Here is a 19101-nt window from a genome sequence, read left to right on the forward strand (position 1 = left end):
TTTTATATTTTGGGTGTTTTTTTTTTTTTTTTTTTTTTGGCCTTGAGGCATTTGGGATCTTAACTCCCTGACCAGAGATCAAATCCATACCCTCTGCATTGGAAGGCGAAGTCTTAACCACTGGATCACCAAGGAAGTCCCAGCGTTTGATTTTCAATTAAGAGTGCTACCATAGGACCCATTTTTAAAACCTTCTTGTGGGTGATTTAGATATTGTATGAAAATGAAGTTAGAGAAAAATTACAGGTCAACAAAATGAGCCTAATTTCAAATGTCACTGGAGATAATTTTCATTTTATATAATTTACATGCATCTCTTATAGATACACTTTTTTTTTTCTTTTCTCCATCTCTTTGATGAATTCAATCAACTTTTAAAGGATCTAGTGGTATTAAATTGCATTGAAGTCAATCAGATATCATATGCAAATATTAAATATTGCTCAAGCATCATAACTAAATTTGGCATTTCATTTGAAATAGTTCCTGCTGCCATAATTCTCCAATGATGTCTATAAATCTGTGTATTTATGTTTGTACACGCATTTGTAATATGTACCTGCATAATTTTCTCTTACTTTGGCTTCAGAAAGAAATAAATGAGTTGGGTTTTCTAACTTGGAGGTTATTAATAAATGAAAGTTAGATTATTTTCCAAAAAATGAACTTTAAAAAGAAAAATAAGGATAATTTGAATGGAGGTTAGATAAGACCCATTACAACACTGTCACATCGGATGGTCATATCGCCAAATTTTTTGATCACTTTCCCAATTCAGCCTGGACTATTCAGTATTGGTTTAGTCTTCTGGTTCTTAGAAAACTTTAACTGAAAAGACAACCACTTTATCTGCACATTATGAAATACACAATATTATATTAGATAACATGGACTGAACATTTTACCTGAATTAAGATTAGAATAGCATTGATGTGACTTAACATTGCCCTCCTGTCTTCTGCTAAGAATCCATGATGTAAAAGTAATGTTTTGAGTCTCATTTCCAACATACAGACATACTCAGAAAGTGATTTTTTATGGAAGGGAGAAGAATATTACTTCTCGGTCTATGGAAAGGATGTTAGTTTTTTATGTTTGTTTGTTTATTTTTTACTACACGGTCACAGGTAGTTCTGGACTGAAAGAATCATGAGACAGAAAGCTTTTGTGGATATATTATGGGCTTGCAATCAACTTGCCTTAGAATTTCTCTCCACTTTGTTTATTACTCTGAGAACACAGGCCTGCAGTTCATTTTCTTCCAACCTAAGTTTCTTCATCTGTAGAAAGGATAGCGCTGGTTTAGTTGCTAAGTCATGTCTGACTCTTTGTGACCTGGTGGACTGCACCCTGTCAGGCTCCTCTGTCCATGGGATTTTCCAGGGAAGGATACTGGAGTGGGTTGCTGTTTCCTTCTCCAGGGATCGATCCTGAAGTATCAATGCTAGATACCTACTGGGTTAGGCAGATATGATTTCTACTGCAAAAGAGAAGATAACTAAAGAGAAGGATGAAGTTTTATGATATCAAGAGGAAGATGCTTAGAATAAAAATATAATATCTAGAGAATTCTTCCATCTTTGGAATCATAAAATGTCTTCTATCTCTGCTTCTCATTTCTTTTGTGCTTTTCCCTTACCTACCTTGAAGATTACCTTAAAGCCAGACTATGGTAAATAGCTTGCCCAATAGAAATGGTAGTTGCGAACATAGTTAATTGATCTCTGCTGTTTAACTCTTAGCTTCATTGTGGTATAATTTATTCTGGGTCATATTCTAGAAGTATGACTGTTAATCATGGATAGATTTGTTTCTTCTGTTAATGAGAAAGGCAACAGAAGGGTTGTATTCCCAGAAAAGCACTGCTTTTTAAGATTTCACACTTGGATACTGGGCAGGAGAATTCACTTGAGTAACTAGTAAGTCTGACATGACCCTTTTCTTTGTACTTTTCTCTTTGACCCCCTAATGAATCTGATGGGTTTTTTTTTCTGACATTGTATAGAAACTGTTTCCTAACAGTACTTTGTATTCCTCAAATCTACAAAAGATTAAAGAATCAGGACAGTCTTTCTGACATTGATGCTTCTGGGACAGAGAAGGGCAGTTTCTATCACAGGTAATGATGACAATTCAATTTAATCCTTTACAACTTGTTTTTTTTTTCATTTTTTATTTCCCTTTTAGATGATATATATCTAAAGAGTCTGGGAGTCTTATTCAGAAAGATAACCGAGCATATTTGTTATTATCATTATATATATATATATATATAATATGTAAATATATATATTTTATGAAAAAAGAGTTGGAAGTAGAGAATGAAAATTAAGTAGAATGAATTTTAGTAGAAAATGTAGAAGTAGAGAATGAAAGAAACCTGATGGAGAATTTAGCATTTGCTTCCTAGTTAGCCACAAATCATGCCCATTCTTCAACTTCTGAATAATTTTAAGGTACTTGTCTCTTATTTTAATTTATGCCTGAGGAACTGGAAATGCTAACAGTTGCAAGTTCTATATTTGGATTTGGTACAGATGCCTGTCAATCTCACTGAAATGATAACTTCTCTCATCCAGCTTCTAGCATATCATTTTTACCTTATTAAGTCATCAGGTTTAGCTGAGCAATGAGGGTGTGATCTCTTTGTTATTGGGATTATAAAATGCTCCTGATGGTTTTTCAGGGTACTTGTGACTAAGACTTCAGTGCCAACCCTGGTATTTCTTGTCATCAGTTATGAGAGTGATGGATCCTATCTGTCTGGACCTCTGCTCCCTTGGTCGTCTGATCTAAGAACAGTCGGAACTCTGTTCTGACCTCATTTTATGCCAAGTCACAGAATTTCTTATAAAATAGAGGAGACATTTCAATAAATCAGATATATTTCATATCTCTAGAGTTGGGTCATTCATGACTTCTCTCACAGAGTTTCTCAAATGGTCAGGAGTGTCATTTTAGAGCCTGGAGCACTGGTCCCACAAGTAAGAAGACTCACGTGATGCTGAGAAAGATGGAGGGCAGGAGGAGAAGGGGGCGACAGAGGGTGAGATGGACATGACTCAGTGGACATGAGTTTGAGCAAGCTCTAGGAGATAGTAAAGGACAAAGAAGCCTGGCGTGCTGCCGTCCATGGGCTTGCAAAGTTGGACACAGCTTAGTGACTGAACAATGAAGAACAATTCCTTGCTCAGTCCCCTTCTCTCTTTGACCTGTGAATATGTCCTGGGGTTACCTTTCTCTAGAATGTGCAGACAGCAGCATAGGTCACGTTGCCTGTTTAACAGACTCCATTTCATCACTTCTTCAATTTCTGTAAGTTTTCTTATGGCCATGTTGCTATTATTTTGGTTCTGTGTAGGAAACGCCAACTTCATAAATTGCAATTTTCCAGTGTCTCAGCCCAAGGAATATGGTGCATTCAACAGGGAAAAAGAAGCCAAGGAAACTAACCACACTTCACTTCAGCATCAAAAATCCTTCCAGTTGCAATAAATCCTCCTGTGACTAAGTTTATTCCCTGAAGGATGCTACATCCTTCTTTATATCACAGAACTGGCATCCCAGACCTTCCTAATTGAATTGAACTTCAGGTTCACTTTTAGGGCCCAAGAAGTGCTAAGTTTTCCCAGAACCAACAACATCCTTCTTGTTTTCTCTTTCTCTTCCCTCCGCCATCGGATTACTTTTTTGTGTACTTTCTAACATTCATGGGTAAGATTTTTTTCTAATTTTAAAAATATGTGTGGCCAGCATTTTCGGTGGAAATCACTGTGGATATGCCAGTGTCTAGTTCTGACTTTAGAAGAAATATTTTGACACTATGCATTCGCTTACAATTTCCATCTGTTCCTCCATGTGTTCTCCTTGTTCACCTTTGAGCGACTAAAATTTGTTACTTACAACTGAAATAATTCACAGATGAAATGGCCTTCAAATCCTGAAAACAAACAAACAGACAAAAAATGAAAACAGACAGAATCACTAGGTGGCTCTTTGAAGGACTGCATCGGGCAGAGGATTAACATTGAATTCGAAACACTTTAAAGAATAATCAGATATTTTACCCGTATTGGTAAACAATGAATTAGTTTTTATTCAGTCTGCTGAAAACTGTATTTGACTTTATGATGAAAAAACGTCAACTAATTAGACTGGAAACAAAACAAGAAGTCTAGAAAACAAAAATGGGGGGAAATCATGGGATATCTTAGGCAGCATAGGTCACATTGTCTGTTTATAAGCTCTAAGAAAAGAGCTTTGATTCCAGGGTAGATGAGATTGTGTTAAGGACAAAATAGCCACCGTCCTTATTTACAAATGAATTCTTCAGGTCCTGTCACTTTTTTCTACAAAAAAAAAAATCTAAAGGTAGAAAGCAGCTTTAAGTTACTGGGTAACAGAGTGCAGTTTGATTTTCTAAGGAAGGAAAGCGATAGTCACAAGCAAACACACACACACACACACACGCGCGCGAACAGTGCTCTGGAGAGTAGGGAATTAACTTCCCAAGCAGGGACCTCAGGCCTGGTCTGGTGGCTGTGACAGATCCATGCAGCCATTTGACAGGTTGTGATAACCTTTTAATGGAAAACAGTGTGAAGGAGCGGTGAAGGATTACTGAGTTCTAACAACATCTGTCTGGTAATTAAGATCCTTTTCTCATTATCACCATGTAATTCCAGGAACTTGTGTGGCATCTGTAGAATAATGACTCACTTCCGTGAGTTCTTTAGACTCTGAGAAAAATGGAAGCACTCAAATGTTGGGCATAGAACATGAGACATTGAGGTACAGGGAGAAGCAAGCTCCTCAACAGAAAAGATCACCCATCTGGGACTGATGTCTATGAAGATATTTACATCCCTGGGATTAAGTATCGAACACACTAGCAAGGTGTGTAATCACACACACAAAAAAACTTTCTTTTAACAAAAGAGCTCTATATTTCAGTATTATTAGGAAGTAAGGCATTCTTAAGGGACAAGCCATGAATCAAACAGGTCTTTTGAAAGAATAGGGTTCAAGCTCTGGTTTCTTCTTATTAACAAGATCGCCTTTGTCTAGGATGGCTTGTTTCCACTAAGAAATATAACCAGAACTTGCCTGTGGTCTGTGAACTTTCTCTTAGTGGAGCTCAGAATCATGACTAACACTGGCTGGATTTCCCCATTATGGTAGTCACTGGATTCAGTCATAACTGAACTGGCGAGTTCTCACTAGGTATTTGGAATTGCTTATCTGAGCGCAGATTCCTACTGAGACTTACCGTTTGGTTCTGCAAAGTGTTTGACTTCTTTAAAGCTTTTCCTAGATTTCCCTGACAGTCCAGTGGTTAAGATTCTGTGCTTCCAGTGCAAGGGGTACAGGTTCAATTCCCAGTCAGGCAACTTAAGATCCCACACACTGCATAGCAAGTGCTAAATAAATAAATAACCTAGCATCATATGATATTAAAAAAAAAAACTTTTGCATAAGTGACAAATTTCAACTGAAGACGTTTGGTACCTCTCCAGAAACTGCATGGGAACAGGAGGAATTAAACTGGCAAAGTGGACGTGGGCTAGGGTTCGGTTGAGTTCTGCCTGCTTGGATGTTTTGGGGTGGCTTTGCAGAGCCATAATTCCCTCACAGCTAAGGGGCTACACAGCCCTGATTTCCTGCTGTATACTCTTTCCTCCATCAGTATTTAGGTATGGAGCCCTCAGTGAGGAATGGAAAGAGCAAAGATCTGTATTAGATACAGACTTGCAGTGTCTGTGGCTTATATTTGAAAGGCGGGAAGACTATAGCCATTCTGAATTATTACAGCATCAGGAGATAAAAGTGTTTTATTCCCCAGCTAGCTATATCACCTCCAGGAAAAAGAAAACGTGGGGAAGGAGATGGGAGGGAGATTCAAAAGGGAAGGGATACATGTATACCTATGGCTGATTCATGTTGAGGTTTGACAGAAAACAACAAAATTCTGGAAAGCAATTATCCTTCAATTTAAAAATTAATTTAAAAAAAGAAATGTGAAAAAAACAATAAATTATAACTAAGACCCTACATGTGAACCTTCTTAATATTCCCTGTTTCTTCCAGAGCAGGGAACAGCCAGGCAGCTTCGATAAGATCCTGGCCTCTCCTCTGCCTTTCTTTTACAATGTGTTTCAAGGTGCCCTTGTTTGGTTTAGCTGTAAGCGGAATGATGATTTCCATCAAGTTTTTCCAACAAGCAAATGATGTCAGTATATAAAACAATTCGACCAGATGATGAGAGTAGGACACTGAACACATGGCTCCAGGTTTTGTTTTTTGTTTGTTTTTTTTTTAATATATTGTGTACTTTGGAAAAAAAGTATGAAGCATGCACCTGTCTGTTTCCTTTTTATTGAACAACAAGGTTTAATGGCAACAGTAGGAAAACAGGTGTCTGTTCAGCTTGAGCGTGAAGGCCTAGACATTGAAAAACAAAATAGAAAAAAAAAATCCCAAGTCTTGAAGGAAAGCTTCTTTAGGCATAACGTAGTGGAGGTTAATTTATAATTTTGGCCCAGTTCTGCAAAGGCGCGGGATTTGCCTGTCATATTTCCCATCCCCACCTCTAACCTGAAAAGAATATATTCTTTAGAAAAATAAGACCTAGGGTGAACTAAGTATTATGAGACCAGCTAGTCCTGTGGGCAGCAGGGCAAAGTGTTCTCTGGAGGTGAAGCATTTAAAATTATGTGTGTTTCTCAAATGACCCTGTTTTATGAAACAGAAACAGAATGATGGACATAGAGAACAACAGAGTGGTGGTTGCCAAGGGGGATGGGCTTAGGAAGGGATGGAGGGGGAGGTTGGGGTTAGCAGATGTATCGATTCATTTATAGAATCGATAAACACCAGGGTCCTACCGTACAGCACAGAGAACTGTATTCAGTATTCCATGATAATCCATAATGGAAAAGGATATTTAAAAAGAATGTACATATGTATAACTGAATCCCTTTGCTGCACAGCAGAAATTAACACAACATTGCAGATCAACTATTTGTTGTTGTTGATGATGATGTCTTGTTGCTAAGTCACGTCTGACTCTTTTGCAGCCCCATGGACTATAGCCCACCAGGCTCCTGTGTCCATGAGATTTCCCAGGCAAGAATATTGGAGTGGGCTGCCATCTCCTTTTCTAGTCAACTATACTTCCATAAAAGAAAAATTGAAGAAAAAATAAAGTTGTGTGTTTGAAACTTTTTTTTCTGGCCATATGTAAATGGCCATAGCGATATTGAAAAAAGATTTCTGTGTGTTATTTGGTGACCTAGAATTTGTGCTAGGACCCTAAAAACCGCAGAAATACATTTCATGGATGCATCATCCTACAGGAAGGGATGTTTTGCTATTCTGGTCATAAACCTGGGAAAAGGGAACTCCTGGGAGTTCTGGGAAAATCTGTGCCTTGAAATTAACCAAGTGCAAGACAGCAAGATTCCTATCGTCAAACATGCTTTTACCGCTTCATTACTTTATATGCAACAACCTTTGGCCTCAGTGTGGAAAATACGGAGCTTGTGGAACTGGAGTCTGGCTCTTTATGTCTACAGTCATCACAAAAACACAGAATTGCTGTAATTTGGCTAAATGGCATGTAGTGATGGACAGTCTAGGGGTTTAGAGCTGCCAAGGTGCCATTTGAAGGGATAGTCTTCAGGTCTGTTGTGTTAGAGATCCACTGATCAAAGCGGTCTGACTCCAATCTGAAACCCTTAAAAGATGATGTCTGTGTTGTCTGAACCTTGTTTTTTACCTATACATTTATAGAGATTCCTTTACACAAAATACTGCACATGTAGATTACTTAAAATGATTTGTCGGGAGTCATTTCCTGTCAAGGACATGCTTTCATAAATCCTAAGACTATCACTACCTACATATCTGTATACTTAGAATTTTGGGCGAACTAGAATATTGTCTGCTTGTAACAGGTTCCTTGATATCAACAGACATGTGGTAGTTACACTAGGAAAGCATCAGTCATGTTGGTTTGGCTGCAAGACTTGACATTTTAATTTTACCAATGAGTGTTGAGTATTCAGAATGGGCTTCAGTCCCTCTGTCTAATAATATCGTGGTAGTTCCTAGATTGTGTGAAGAGTAATGAGAAAATGTGTGTTTAGGCTGTTTGAATGCTTTAGAAAGAGGTGCAATACAAGGTGTGAAATACAAACTTCATCATTTAGTTCTTGCTTAATTTTAATGTATATGCATACGAAGTAGTGTTAGTTCTTCAATATGGCACCAGTTCCTCTCCCATCATTTCTGTGCTAGTTTGAGCAGTCTTTCTCTCTCATTTAGGCCTTCATATCAGCTTCTTCACCGATCTCCTGGTCTCCATTTTTCTCCCCTTCCAAACACTATAGAATAGACCATTAATTTTATTAATGATGGCCCTGAGCAAAAGCCCAACTCCCTCCATGACCTACAGATTAAACATTAATTCCAGCCAGGGCTTCTTTAATATGGATGTATTATTATTTTATAGCCTCATTAACTTCACCTCCCTATTTACAATCCATCTCCCAAACTCAACTACTGCTTTTCATTGAATGTGAGATTTAGTTTTCTACATCCACAAATTCATTTGCTTTTCCCTTTAATAGAATGCCTTCTTCTACCCAAAGTACAGATGCAATTCCCCTTCTATACTGCCCTTTCAAAGTATCTCCCATTCTGCATATTTATTGTTAGGATCACACCTGCCTGACCTAATTGATTGATATTTACTCTTGCTGTTGTGAATATAATTCTTTTATTTTATTAGATTTTCTTGCTAGTTAATACAGGTATCCAACCATTTCCTCATCAGTTGCTAAGTTGTGTTCCACTCTTTTTAACCCCTTGGACTGTGGCACTCAAGTCTCCTCTATCCCCCACTATCTCCCAGAGTTTGTTCAAATTTGATTAAGTATCCACCTGCAATGCAGGAGACCCCGGTTCAATTCCTGGGTCAGGAAGATCTGCTGGAGAAAGGATAGGCTACCCATTCCAGTATTCTTGGGCTTCCCTAGTGGTTTGGCTGGTAAAGAATTCACCTGCAGTGCAGAAAACCTGGGTTTAATCCCTGGGTTGGGAAGATCCCCTGGAGCAGGGAAAGGCTACCCACTCCAGTATTCTGGCCTGGAGAATTCCATGGACTATATAGTCCATGGGGTCGCAGAGTTAGTTGGACGCGACTGAGTGACTTTCACATGTCCATTGAGTTGGTGATGCCATCCAACCATCTTATCTTCTGCCACCACTTCTCCACTTGGCCTTCAATCTTTCCCAGCATCAGCATCTTTTCCAGTGAGTCAGCTCTTTGTATCAGGTGGCCAAAGTATCAGGGCTTTAGTTTCAGCAGCAATCCTTTTAATGACTATTCAGGGTTGATTTCCTTTAGGATTGACTGTTTTGATCTCCTTGAAGTACAAGAGACTCTCAAGAGTCTTCTCCAGAGAAGGAAGTGGCATCCGACTCCATGGATAGTATCCAATTATATCATTTTCCAATAATGATTATTTCGTCTTTCCTACAGTTATACCACGATTTGTTATTCCTGCCTTGTTGCATTGGCTAGAACTTTCAAAGCAGTAGTCAGCATTCTTGGCTTAGTCTTGATATTAAGGAAACCACCTTCCCAAGAGTTTCACAGTTAAGTATGACTTAGATTGGTGGCCAGAGTCAATATTTTTAAGTCGTATAGAGTATCATTCTAATTCCAGTTTATAAAGACATCTTTTTAAAAAGGCTGAAATTTATATTTTGCATTTTTAAGTTTTAAACATTGGTAAGCATACATTTAAACATGTACCTATAGATAAACATGCATACTGAACATATGAACGTGCAGAGAATAAAGCAACAAATTGCCATGCAGCCATCATCCACTTCAGCAGTGATCAGTTTTGTTTTGTCCTGAGATCACTCACTTTCCTTTCCTCTTAATGTTTTCAAGTAAATCACAGACATCTTATTATTCAATGTAGAGATATTATAGCATGTATCTCTGAAAGATAAGGACTATTTTAAAACATAACCATAATACATTTGACACATATACCAATTAAGGGTAACCCTTTAGTAATATGTATTATCGAATCAATGATCAGAGTGCCCCTTTTATCAGGATCTAAATAAGTTTTACTCATTGTAATTGGGTTATGTATCTCTTTTTAATGTCTATATTTTAGGTTTTTCTTTTCTCTCACCCTTGGATCTGTATCAAGTTCTAGTTGTCTTTGTCTTTTTATCTTTTTTTAATTTTTTTTAAAGAAATCGGGTTATTTGCCCTGTAGAGCCTCCATAGTTTGGGTTTTTCCACTTGCATCCTGTGACATTTTTTTATATGTTCCCCCTGACCCATGTTCTTCCTGTAAATTAGTAGCTGTATCTTGATGCTTGATTAGGTTTCATTTGGGTGATAAAAATACTTTATAGATACTTTTATAGAAATTGATTTTCAATCTCATCAGTGTTGATTATCTCTTGAAATGACCATGACTTTTATTTTGATATGCCATGATTTTTTTAATTTGATGAATAAGATAATGAATTTGCCTCATAGTTTCTGTCTTTTAACCTTTAATCTACTTTCATTTCATTTACTTGATGAATAAAATAACCTATGTCATTAAATGTTACATGGTAATTTCAGCATCTCCCTGAATAACTGAATCCTTGATCAGTTCCCTTTGTTTTGATGTGATTGGTTTGGTGCTCCAAACTTTTGGCCAATCTGGAAAATGAGAGTTTAACGTTTTCTACAATGGCATGACCTTCTTCCAGCCAAACTGATACTGGTAGAAAATGCAGAATACAATAAAGAATGTGCCCCTTCTACATTTAGCCTGGCGAGATCTATAAATACATCAAATTAAGCCAGTCAAGTGTACTGCTAGCATTTGCTTTGTAGGCTATATGGATTTTACTTCTTTAGGAAAGGTATTGATAGGAAAAGAGTCAACAAACAGCTTGAAAGTTTGTTGACTTCTGGCTATGGAAATTTTATACTCAGATAAAACTGTCAGCAATTAATAGAAAATATATAGCAGACCTGTATATCTGGAGTGGCTTCTTCGCTATGAAAAGATTACTGGCTTAAGGAAGAAAATGTAGCTTTCGTGTGACTCCACCCAGCCAGCAATCCACTGTAGGAGACTTCCTTTAGCAAAGCTAAAGACATCCTAAAAGCTGTTTATGCCATTAACTTGTTGCTCTAAGAAGCAGTTGACTAGAATGATCACCCTATGATCATTGTGAGTGAAATGTGCTGTAAGAAAGAAAAAAAAAAAAGCAACATCTATTGTTTGAAAAATAACCTTTCTTGACAAGTTTTATTTTTCTAAGGATAACACTATCTAATGACACCCAAGCATTTGCTCAGCAACTGCTGGCAACTTAGAATCTGTTTTCTGTTTAGCTACAAATGAGCTCAGGGTTACAACAAAAATTAGAATTTTGTTTTACGAGCAGAAGCCCCCATGGGTCATTTTTCATTCTGCCAAAGAAGGAAGAAATAATACTAGAGTCTTCCCAGAGAGCTTGTAAGGGTGGGAGGAATCTAAAGGCAATTCTATGAACCGACTTCAGCCCCAAAATACATATAAGAAAATAGAAAATAAGCGTGTCCCGATTCACTTCTGTGACCTTGGGCATCCTGTACACTTTTGTGACTTGCTTGAGCAATTTTATGAAAGGCTGCAGAACTATTCTTTTGAGATGATTTGTATCCTCTTTTTCAATATGGGACATTAGATACTAAAGCTCAAGTCTGTCACTTAACCAATTAACCTCCATTAGCCCTTATCAGCTTATTCTTTGGACAGATGCTTACCTTCTGGGTAATCTACCAGCTTCTAAGTATTTCCAGCTTGGGACTTCCCTGGCAGTCCAGGGGTTACAACTTCATCTCCCAATGCAGGGGGTGTGGGTTCGATCCCTGTTTCAAGGCCAAAAAACCAAAACATAAAACAGAAGCGATATTGTAACAAAGTCAATAAAGACTTTAAACAATGGTCTCCATAAAAAAAAAATCTTAAAAAACATTACTTCCAGTTTATTAGTGAGTGCTGAGGTCCATGAAGTGAGATGCTCTAATTCTACTTTAGAAAGCTCTGGTTCCATTTATGGTCTCATGATGGTTCTTCCCTTAGGAAGAGGGAAGTGTTTCTATAGCAGAGTTGAGAAGAGGAGAGGCCAAGGAGATGGGCTTTGGGAATACCCAGGTCAGGATAGGTTTTTTTGATCTTCTCTTACCACTTTTTTCCCCCCAAGTATCTATTTGCTATTCAGCAAAGGATTGAATTACTCCTTGAAAAAAAAAATGCCAACCCAGGGCTATGATGCTTCCGTGGTTCTGTCTGGCTCTGGATCTTCCTTTGGAGAGCAAATGCCTTCCCCACCCATCCGTTGGCATCTATAGGAACTGCATTAGGTGGCGTGGCTTTTCTTGCTCATCTTCTGAGCCAGAGCATCATTTTCAGGAACAACATAAGCATTTTTTTCCTAGTAGAAGTTCAAAGTGCTCTGGTACATAATTGCTGAGGTGCTACATTCTAAGCAAAAATAATAATTTCAGATTTATTTTAAAAAACTGGGAGATCGAACATCAAGGAAGCATGCAGATTTCTAAATACATAACCACGGAGAATATTACAGGTAAGGATTGAAGAAAAAAAAAACCCTGCAACTTTGCAGCAATTGACATTTTCATGTCAGAATATAAAAATTGTTAGTATTCGTATATGGTATTGAGGAAACTGCATGGAGTGATTTAATTTCATCTTCTGCAAGTAAATTGTTAAGAATTGTCCTTAAAACTCCTAGTCAGGGCTCATTCCCTCAGGGAAGACAGGATCTAATGATCCTTCCTTGGGGTAAACACTATATACTCATACTAATTCCTGCTAATTGTCAAAGAAGAATAGACTGGTTTCTTATCAGCAGTTTGCTTTTGTGTAATAGCTATGGTTTGTTGGTGCTATCTACTTCACTGATAAGGAAAACACCACTTAAAACAAGCAAGAAAGTGAACCATCCTTTCCAGCAGTATTTTCTTTTTAGGCTGTCTTTGAGCAGAAAAAGCCTAGTATTCTACAGGAAATACACTGTGTGATTCTATGGGAAAATATTTAGTAATGAGCAGCCAACACTTAATTACTCCTCAAAATTTTATTCTGCATGTTTACTAAAGTGTGCAATAGTATGTGATTTCCAAAATGTTTAGTTACTGATACTATGGCCCATATTCTATGGATATGTTGCTATTAATATATTTAACTATTTCAGAGTTTTAAACCATTCAGATAACACAAAAGATTACAAATACATTGAATTTATGTAACTTGGAAGCTCAGTCAGAAATGTTAGAGAATTACACCTGAAACTTACAATATATTGTAAATCATATTCTTCAATAAAAAATTTTAAGAACTATTATAGAATTATGTGGATCTGGAAAGTTGAAAATAATTACATATTTGAGATAGTTTCTTTTTCTTCTAGCTCAGTTGTTCTTCAGTTTTATTTTATAAGCAAATTGAAAAGGTATGAATTATTGACAGTGATTTTGAAAGACAATAATTTATTAATATTTACTTCATGTTTTGTAATCACTCAGTGGTTACCCCTCCAAATCAAACCATCTCTTCACATTTTGTAAAAGAATAATTTACCAAGAAACAACATTCGAGGCTGATTATATGTAATTACAGAGTCCGGACAGAAATGTTTTTGCTTCTCTTTGTTCCACATTTATGCCATTAGTAATGGAAACATGTCATCTCTTTGTGTGTAATTTTGCAGCTGGCAAAGCATTTTATCAAACTTTGCAGCAATACTGTGATATCTCATTTTTGTAGCTGAATACTCTGCGACAGGTAGCTGGGACCAGAGTCCTGCAGACAATATTTGGCAAAATTGTGCCTTGCACCTGATTCTTCTCAGCTAACTCCAGGGTCCTTTCACTACCTTTTATCTATAAAGATCTCCTTTTAGGGAGAATTGTTTACAGCCTTACAAATTCCCACTGCAGTGACTTTAGCTATTGTTATGTCTAGGTGGTCACAATTAAAGAATTGTGAATAGATGGAAAGAAGAAAGGCGGGGGGTGGGGGGCGCAGTGGGAGGCAGGCAGGCTAGAAAGGAGGGAATCCTATTGCAGGGTGGAGGATTTGGGGAGTCTTTAAAGTGGTAATTTTAGTCTCCACATCCATGGTTAAGTCAGAGAACTGTCCAGACCTCCTCAAAATGGTCACTGGTCACTCGTCCTGAAGTCACTTGTCCATCCTGACAGACCAGGTTGAGAGTGAAACACTTGAAAGCAACTACTGTACTTACACGTTCCTTATAATTTTGAAACTGGTAACATTCCAGAGAAGGTATGTTTGGGATAAAATGTCCATATAAATGCCAAACATAAGGTAATGAAGTCATAGTTACATATTCCTAATGGCTGTTCAGTTAGCACTTACTTTTGTCGTTGTTTAGTCGCTAAGTTGTTTCTGACTCTACCAGCAAATTTTGACAAACTAGTTACAAAGCAGAATGAGGCAGAGTTTATTAAGGACTGAGTAAGTGAGATCTCTGTTGCCTACTTCTTTTAAAAGCAGCTATGAAGGTCATCTTTTAGATATCAAAAGCACATTCTCTTGGCAGAACTGTAATCTTTACCTCTTATAAATTCCTGCCAGCTGCCTTAAAAAGAATGCTGTTTCTACAGTTTGGCTGAAGAACCTGCTCTGTCTGTTTCATTAATTTCTGGCAGAATTACCAAACGGAAACTGACTGAGCAATATAGCATGCATAGGCCAAAGACAAAGGATATCACTGCAAAATTTATAGATCTGCTTCGGGCTGACCATGCACAGGGTTCAACTAAGGAGAATATAAGGAAGCCTGGCAAAAATCTGAAAGGTGCATTTATCACCATTTCCAGCCCCGGTTCTTCTGACAATTGATTATAACTTATTCCTGTGTTTGGCTGTTGGTTCAGAACAGTTGTATCCAAGTCAGTCCACACTTTGTGTCTCCTGGGAGTTAATTTCTGCTTTGTAATTCCATGATCATTTTTATTCTTTCTGCTGCTAAAGGATTCAAGCACTAAGTAGGATAGTCCCTGACCGCATAAGAGAGCCGCTACTTCATTTTCTCCAAGAGTTATTTTATTATCAACTATTCCTATTCCTAGTGATCCTATTCCATGATCTAAGGACTTTGCAAATGATTGTGTCATAACGGAGGGTGTCATGCAAAGGATAATGCATGTCAGGGAGAATACTTTTAAAGGATTGGAGAGGGGAAATGGATTATTTCAAGTTTTAACCCCACGTTTCTTAATGCTACCTAGTTGATAAAACAAGATCAGAAAGTCCAAGGAATAGGTATGATGTATCTGTCTCTTCTGTCTATCACAGCTAATTTTCTTTGTTAGTTTGCAATGAATATGGAGTGTCTGCTTTGGCGGGGAAGGGAATGTTGGTTTTGATGTTTTTAGTGAAAGCCTTAGCATTTGTTCTGGAAGAGCCTGCTGCAGTGTTTGCTGCCCAGCGTGTGTAAGGGGGAATTCTTAGCAGACTGGCAGGAGGGATTCAGGGACTGCTGCTGGGGTCTGTTGGAGGCTCAGAGCTCCGTTGCAGGAATGAGGGTGACAGAACTCTGTGGGTGGTCCCCTCGGCAGAAATACTCTGCCCAGCTTGTCATTCCATAGATCCCTGTCAGCAGTGAAAGTTCTTAAGCACAAAACCTTAAACACTGAAGACAAACACCCACCTACTATTTTTAAAGGCAGTTGCCATGGATGAAAATATTCATAGCACCTAAGTATATAGTTTTTCACATGAAGATATATGTCAAAATTCATGCTAAGTGGTATATAGAAATTGCCTACTCAATGATTTTATAGGCCAAATGATGCAAATTATGTTCCCTTCTTCCTGAAAAAAAAAAATGATAAAAGGGTAGCTGATAAGAGAGGGTAAGAAAATCACTCCGTGATTCTTTGGTTAGGTTTATAGACCCGAGCTGGACATTTAGAAAAGCATTCTGAAAAGAACTTTTTCTTGGAACAATTTAAAAATGAATCCAATTTTTAATTACCATAGTAATGATTCAAGAAAAGCATGCGTCTTTGAAAATCTTCTGATTTCTATTAAGCTTTATATCTGTTTGATAGATACCACAATTGAGATTCTTCCATATCTGCTCCATTTTGCCACCTGCTATTATTCATCAGATGCCAGTTTAGCACCAATTCCTTTACCTTGTTAAGTTGCTGAGTTGTGTCTGACTCTGTGATCCCATGGACTGCCGCACACCAGGCTTCCCTGTCCTTGTCTATCTCCCGCTCAAACTCGTGTCCACTGAATCGGTAATCCTTTACCTAGATTATTGATAATCTCTGTAAAAGTCCTATAAGAGTCCCCTGTTTTCTAAATGGGAAAATTGACCATCTGGGTGGTTCAGAAACTTACTCTTGAACACAAAGCTAGTAGGAGATAGTATTTGAACCAGATCTGTCTCCAAAGTGCAAATCATTTTGACTGTCCTTTGCTCTTCCTCCTAAAAGCCATTGGTGAGGACCATAAAATGATCCCAAACATGCCTTAGACAGAAGAATAAGAGACCAGAAAGGCATTGAATCATTCAGAAAGTGAATAATCAGATGCTAAGTATTTTGATCAGGTAGAGTAACAATCAAGCAGAATTAGAGGAGCAATTAAGTTAAATGTCAAAGCACAATGTGCCCTGATGAAGCAAATGAAAAAGAAAGGCGGGAGAAAATGGGAAAATACATGAAAGGTCAAATATAAGTAAATAGCAGGATCTGAATTCCAGTTGCAAATACTAAAATAGAAATTAATATAGAGGACAAAGGGTTAAAAATCACTAAGACTGTGTCAGGTAATATTTCATTTCAAAATGAAATAATGTTATCAATTAGTTGCTATTTAACATTGATATCTAAATTCAGTTGCACTGATACGAATTTATATCATTATTTTTGAGCCTTCTTGGAAAATTTTTCTTTTTTTTTCTAATTTCTTATTTTGTATTAAGGTATGGCCAATTAACAATGTTGTGATAGTTTCAGGAGAACAGTGAAGGGACTCAGCCATACATGGAAAATGTATTTTTCTTAGTAGATCTTCTCTTTTCCACGTCTTTAGAAGATAAAGTATTGGTTATAAGAAATGTTTGTTTCCTATTTAATTGTAATTAAATTAACTATAATTATCCTTTTATAATTGTATTCTGTTTATTTACAGGTAGAAATTACTTAATGTGTTTAAGTCTTAATGCTGTTGTTTATTGAGCCAGAAACTTTAGTGGAGTACATCTTATCTTATATGAGCTCTTCCTTTTAAGAGTATTTAAAGGCTGCTCAGAAGAGGGAAAGATGGGTGTAAAACTTTCCCTGTTTATCTTTTATCCAGCCACATCCACATCTACAGCTGGGACAAGCCATCTTGTCAAGTGTGCAGAGAAGGAGAAAACTTTCTGTGTGAATGGAGGCGAGTGCTTCATGGTGAAAGACCTTTCAAATCCCTCAAGATACTTGTGCAAGTAAGAAAAGAAATCCTCTGTGTGACTTCTGTCCATGACCGCTTCTTTCAGATGATTCCGTGTCTCATGATGTATTGTTGCTGTCTTATCCAGTTTCGTTGCATCCTTTGAATAATGCTGTTTTATTTGTAGAGTGTTGTGAAAGGTCACACCATTTATCTACTCTGTTATATCCAGAATGTTTTTTTGCTTTTTTCCATGTGGGTGTTTGGTTGTTTTTTTGTTTTTTTGCCTTCATATTTATAAAATTGCTTTCCTTGTGGTTTTCCTCCTTGTTACCTAAGAGAGATGTGCAAATATCCTAGACGCCTAGAACTTTGGATCCCTGCATCTGCATCCAATGTATGATGGAAGCTGTAAGATAATGTTCCCTTTTACCTGGTGTCACCTGTGAAGCAGATAGGACAACTAAGAGAAGCAGAAGGGCCGGCAATTATTTGCTGACTGATCTGTTAAACTTGGCATTAGCTTTATAGCTCCTTTTTAAAAATGGAGTTTAAGTTGATCTCACTAATGAAAAACCAGCAATGTGTATTAGTTTGGAAATGCACTTAGTGTGTGTAGCATCATTGCGTGTAGAAGGCAGAGTGTTTTTTCATGCACTGTAGTTATTTATAGATATATTTAAAATGGTGCCCTCTCCAATGACCTGAAGGAGTTGATGAACCGTTACGAAGTATCACACTTATTCTCTCTCAACAGACAAAATTAAACAAAGATGTTGTCAGGACATTAAATATTAAAACCCTGCAGTTAAAATTAGTAGATCTCATTAAAAGCACATTTATTGTGCAATGCATTTTTAGTTTATGCTTGATATATAGGGTCTGTGTGGTCCATGGACTCAAATAATTTGTCATGCTAAAAGATATTTAATGTCTCATTGAAATGATTAAAAATACATGTTTATTTTGTAGTTAACTAGAAGCTGTATCTTTCATAAATATAGAGAATAGTTATAAGCCAAGATAAAATTAATAGGTAAGAGTCTTTTCAAAACTTTGAAGCAAGATTAAAAACTGAAAACATATATATAAAAAATAATTTATTTCAGGTCTGAATGATTTTATGACTGTCAAATGTTTTTTATTTTATATTGTGATTTAGCCTGTTAGCAATGTTGTGACAGTTTCAGGTAGACAGCAAAAGGACTCAGTCGTACAGGTACATGTATCCATTCTCCCCCAAACTCCCCTCCCATCGAGGCTGCGACATAACACCGAACAGTTTCGAGGCTGCGACATAACACCGAACAGTTTCCTATGCCAACATGTTTATTGTTTGAAAATTAAAAATTCACCTTTTTTGGTCACCAGCATATCAAATCTATGTACCTATAGCAGAGAATTAAAATGGGTCAGTTTTAGCCTTTGGTTCTGCCAGTTTGCTGTGAATATATCCCAAACATTCCTCCCTCCCTGAATTTTTCATTGTGAGTGGAAATGAATAAATTCTGTAATTTCCTATAAGATTTTCTCCAATCAAAATAGAAAATATCAGAAGCTGAGAATTATAATCTGTAAAATGAGA

At 37.2% G+C, this 19101-nt stretch overlaps 1 protein-coding gene across 16 annotated transcripts in view; it reads left to right on the forward strand.

Moving 5' to 3' along the window:
• NRG1 (neuregulin 1) overlaps nucleotides 1–19101 on the forward strand; it is a 233943-nt gene that overhangs the window by 179896 nt on the left and 34946 nt on the right. For all 16 annotated transcript variants that reach the window (XM_005226079.5, NM_174128.3, XM_005226080.5 and 13 more), the window contains one exon: nucleotides 17442–17571. In XM_005226079.5, the coding sequence (XP_005226136.1) occupies nucleotides 17442–17571 (130 nt within the window). The remainder of the gene's footprint in view (nucleotides 1–17441; nucleotides 17572–19101) is intronic.

This window comes from Bos taurus, chromosome 27, assembly GCF_002263795.3.
Source record: "Bos taurus isolate L1 Dominette 01449 registration number 42190680 breed Hereford chromosome 27, ARS-UCD2.0, whole genome shotgun sequence".
Classification (NCBI taxonomy): Eukaryota; Metazoa; Chordata; class Mammalia; order Artiodactyla; family Bovidae; genus Bos; species Bos taurus.